General features: G+C 30.1%; 1 protein-coding gene across 1 annotated transcript; it reads left to right on the top strand.

Annotated features, from left to right (window-relative positions):
• The first annotated feature begins 3,056 nt into the window (after positions 1 to 3,056).
• On the top strand, positions 3,057 to 4,428 carry LOC127114495 (probable indole-3-pyruvate monooxygenase YUCCA10). Its single transcript, XM_051046595.1, has 3 exons — positions 3,057 to 3,668; positions 3,778 to 4,137; positions 4,225 to 4,428. Exons 1-3 carry the CDS (start codon positions 3,057 to 3,059, stop codon positions 4,393 to 4,395), a joined length of 1,143 nt encoding a protein of 380 aa, XP_050902552.1. The 3' UTR covers positions 4,396 to 4,428.
• The last annotated feature ends 359 nt before the right edge of the window (positions 4,429 to 4,787 follow it).

The raw sequence follows: 4,787 nt of genomic DNA, 5'->3' as shown, positions 1-4,787 counted from the left end.
CAATCTGCAGCGAAGTGGCAAAACTTCTTACAACGGTAACATTGAACTTTTCTCTAGTCATACTTCTCCTTTCCCTTCTGACTTCCAGAAGTTGAGGTTTTTGACTTCTGAGATCTACCATGTCTTTTCTTGGCTTCTAACCAAGATTGCTTCTGGTCTTTCTTGACAAAAGAAACTTTCAGAGCCTGCTCTACCTCTCTCTCATAGGTTCTTTCAGTCAGACGCAACTCTTGCACCTCTAGACTGCTTCGCAACTCTTCATTCTCATGGTGCTCAGATCCTTAGAATGTTCAATTTCTACAACGATGTAATCAAACTGAGGAGTAAGAGAACTAAGTACATTCTCAATGATACTTTCTTCAGAAAGAGTTTCTCCATACGACTTCATCTCATTTGTGATCAAAATCACTCTAGATATGTAGTCAGGTACCTTCTCGTTGTTCTTCATGCTGAGATTCTCATATTGCTTAGGTAGTGACTGAAGCTTCACCTTCTGCACTAATGCATCACCACCGTAGCACCTCACTGGTGTGTCCCCCGCAACTTTCGCCGTTATCGAATAAGCGATTTTCTCAAACACATTCACATCTACACACTGATAGATGTAGAATAGAACCTTTTGATCCTTCTTCCTCCGATCACGTTGAGCACTTCTCTGCATATTTGTTGCATTTTCTGGAAGTGCAATCTGAATGTAACCTTCGTTAACGAGATCAAGAACATCTTGAGCACCAAACAAAACACGCATCTGAATCATCCAACGATTCCAGTTCTTACCATCGAACACTGGAAGCTTGGTACTCAGATTACCGTTTCCTTTCATTTTCAACCTTTTGCAAAACACTCAGATCTCACCTAAACACATTGTTTCCCAATCCCACAGAATCAAGATATGTGATTTTGTTACGATTTTGAACAGTAATTCAACATTAATTCTTTGAATAGAAATCAATCACACAACGCCTCACCGTTTCACTCATGGTTCCCGTGGTGTTTCCCTATTGATCTGAACCAGAGCTCTAGATACCAATTGTTGATGCACAGGGTGATACAGATGAACAATGAATAAGAGAGAAGAGAGAATATTAACAAACTTCTCACTACTCAAAACGGTTACACAGGAAAAAAGCACACACATAATCCAAAAGGAATAATAGTACAATTTGTTCACACCACTCATTTGTTTAAATACAAGTGAAATTTTAGAAGAAATACTAAAATATCATCTAACAAAGTTTGTCAACAAATTTATAAAAATATGAATTAATTCTAAGAGACAGTGTTTCGGTGATATAGATTTCTATTGTTGATCATATCTTTTGTTTATTTTTTATTTATAAAAAATTCACTTACAAAGAGTATGCAAAGAAAATATGCGGTCTTTTGTGCAAAGAAACCTTCGTATTGTATAACATTGTTGTTTATAAAAAACATCCATTAATAAATTTGAACATCTTAACGCAAGTTTACACAAACAACATCGATTGATGTGTATAAACAGAAATTATATCAATTATAATATCAACTTATATATTTTTATCAATTTAATTTTTCTGGAAATTTAGACGACAACTAATTACGGAAGTGTATATTATAAATAAAAATCTATATATGATTAAATATATTAATCGAACCAGCAATTAAAATCTATATATTGACTATATCAATAAATAAATAAAATTAATTTTATATATAATAATAATCGAAGAAAATATTTCATAAAAACAAAAAGGTTTTCAAAGAAACAATAGGTATTCAATATATTTTTAACAATGCATGAATACTTGTATATTTGATTTAAACTAAAAGTTAACTTCAGAGAATATTTTGATTAAATAAATTGTAATTTACAACTTAAATAACATATTTATAAATGGATTTAATTGAAATACACTGACAGTGTAAAGAGATTTTACACTGTCAATTAATCATAGACGTTGGATATTAAAATAAGTTTGACTTTTATTTTAAAAATCTATAAAGTATTGCAAACGGGTGATGGTGATGAATCGACGGTATAAATCTTTTTATACTGACAATGCGTAGTAATTAATCTCTTTATAAATTGACAAAAAAATCAAGAGCATGTTTTGGACCATTGACAACTATGCCTGAATTTTTCTAAATAATTTTAAAATATAATTTGAAAAGAATGTAATTTTGTAGGACATGAAAAATATAATAAATTACTCCAAAATTAATAATAAAATTGATATTATTTATAGAAAAGTGTATTTTATTAATAAAAAATACATATTTATAACATAACATTTTTAAGTTTATTGCAATTATTAAAATCCTAACCGGTCATTGACTCGGTTAAGTCACCAGGTCATTGAATTATTCATAGCACTAATGGGTCATTAGTTGAACCACATAATTGATAATTTAAATTATACAAACGAAAAATAATAGAATTTACGAACCAACTTTTTGTTTGTTTTTTTTTTAATTTTTTAAATTGTTTTTACTCTCCATCCAAAAATAAATCATTTTGAGAAATTAAAAAATAAATATAAAAAGATCAATTTGTTGGTTTGAAAAACTTATCGGTTCATAGGTCTAATCGATAAATGGGTTAAATATCACACTAATTTTTATCAGATCAATTGCAGTTAGATTCATATACCGTTATTAGATTGTCATATCCTCCAAATCTCTGGTCAATCAATCGGCCAATCCAGTCAAGATTTTAAAACAGATAAGTATTGATATAATTTTTCCATATATAAAATTATGGATAAATCATCATTTTATTTAATCTTATCACCTTATTTTATACCATTTTTAACATAAAGAATAAATTGTATTGAAAGAGAGAAAGAAACATGAATATACACATTTTTCATATAGAAATTTTATAAAAGAAAACATATATATTAATTATTTGAATGCACGGTCAAATCCAAATATTATTGTCAATTTTGTTTTTTTTGCATTCATGTACCAATCCACCAAAACATGTTCTTAAGCTTCCATACATGCTTATAAATTCAATAATTTCTAGATGAATAAAAACATTGAAGATACTTAGGTCCTAGGTTATCTACAACAATATGCAAGAATTCACCGTTGTAATTGTTGGTGGTGGTCCTTCTGGCCTAGCAATTTCAGCTCTACTAACGCAAAACTCCATCTTGCATGTCATACTTGAAAAAGAAGAGTGCAATGCTTCTCTTTGGAGGAAAAATGCTTATGATCGTTTAAACCTCCATTTAGCTAGTGAATTTTGCTCTTTACCTCTCATGCCACATCCATCCTCTGGACCAACATACTTAACCAAACACCAATTTCTTCAATACATAGATAAATATGTCGATCATTTTGACATAAAACCTCGTTATTATTGTGTCGTTGAGTCTGCTAAGTACGATGAAGTTAGGAACAGATGGGTTGTTGAAGCAACAAACACCCTAGAAGGTACCTTGGAAGTTTATGAGACAAAGTTTCTTGTGATTGCCTCTGGCGAAAATAGTGAAGGTTTTATTCCTAATGTTCCTGGATTAGGGAAATTTGAAGGAGATGTGGTACACTCCAAGTACTACAAATCTGGTTCAAAATATAAATCAAAAAATGTATTGGTTGTTGGGTGTGGTAACTCAGGAATGGAAATTGCATATGATCTCCATAACGGGGGTGCTAACACTTCCATTGTCATTCGAAATCCGGTAAATACACTTTCTTTACTTAATATTAATCATACAACTTAGGTCCATAAATAGTTTAAGGATAAACATGTGTTGTGATGATATTTATAATTTAATGATTTTTTTGCAGCTTCATGTCTTCACCAAAGATATGATTCGTACAGGGATGTGTTTGGTGCAATATTTTCCTGTTTATATTGTGGATACAATCATTACGCTACAAGCAAAATTCAAATATGGTGATATGTCGAAATACGGGATTTATCGTCCTAAAGATGGACCTTTATATCTTAAAAACACTACAGGAAAATCTGCAGTTATTGATGTTGGAACCATTGAAAAGATTAAGGAAGGAGCTATAAAGGTTGTTCCTTCAGGTATCAAAAAGATCGAGAAGAAGAATATTATCTTTGAAAATAATATGGAGAAAGAGTTTGATGCCATTGTTTTTGCTACTGGCTACAAAAGCGTAGCTAATGAATGGCTAAAGGTACATTTTTTTTGGACTTTATTCTTTATTTTCTCACACTCCTTGTGATTATAAACTAATTGGTTATTTTTCTATTTGTTTTTTAAGGATTACAAATATGGTCTTAATGAGAAAGGGTTCCCTAAAAATCCTTTCCCGAAACATTGGAAGGGAGATCATGGATTGTACTGTGCTGGATTGGCAAGAAAAGGTTTGTTTGGAGTCAAAAAAGATGCTGAGGCAATTGCAGAAGACATCAACCAAATTCTTAAATTGTAAAATTAAGTATTATTATCCATTGAATAATGAAATCTAGACTGAGAATTGAAGAATTAGTAGTTGTTTTGTGTTGTTATTATCCAGTCATAATATGTACTTATAATCTATAATTTGTATTTATATATGTAATAAATCTCTTCTTAGAAAACCATCATGTAACACTTTTTCGAACATAATTTAGCTCATACAATAAACAAATTGTATTTTTCATTTCTCGTATATATGAATATCATTATTCTCTTGTTAATTAAATTTAACCATTCAATTGTAAAGAAGAATTACAAACTTCAAGAAAAAACACAATTGAAATTTAATATATGTTAATTTAAATTTCATTTGGATTTTGATATTAACATTTTCACTGTTCTATGAATTCCTATCTAACAATAATA

This window comes from Lathyrus oleraceus, unplaced genomic scaffold, assembly GCF_024323335.1.
Source record: "Lathyrus oleraceus cultivar Zhongwan6 unplaced genomic scaffold, CAAS_Psat_ZW6_1.0 chrUn0513, whole genome shotgun sequence".
NCBI lineage: Eukaryota > Viridiplantae > Streptophyta > Magnoliopsida > Fabales > Fabaceae > Lathyrus > Lathyrus oleraceus.
This window is presented reverse-complemented; position numbering and strand designations above follow the sequence as displayed.

Bases quoted from the DNA above. Each gene is read 5' to 3' on its own strand.
- LOC127114495 (XM_051046595.1), top strand. From the start codon at position 3,057: ATGCAAGAATTCACCGTTGTAATTGTTGGTGGTGGTCCTTCTGGCCTA. The intron at 3,669-3,777 runs GTAAATACACTT...ATTTTTTTGCAG, and splicing joins CCATTGTCATTCGAAATCCG to CTTCATGTCTTCACCAAAGA. The intron at 4,138-4,224 runs GTACATTTTTTT...TTGTTTTTTAAG, and splicing joins TAGCTAATGAATGGCTAAAG to GATTACAAATATGGTCTTAA.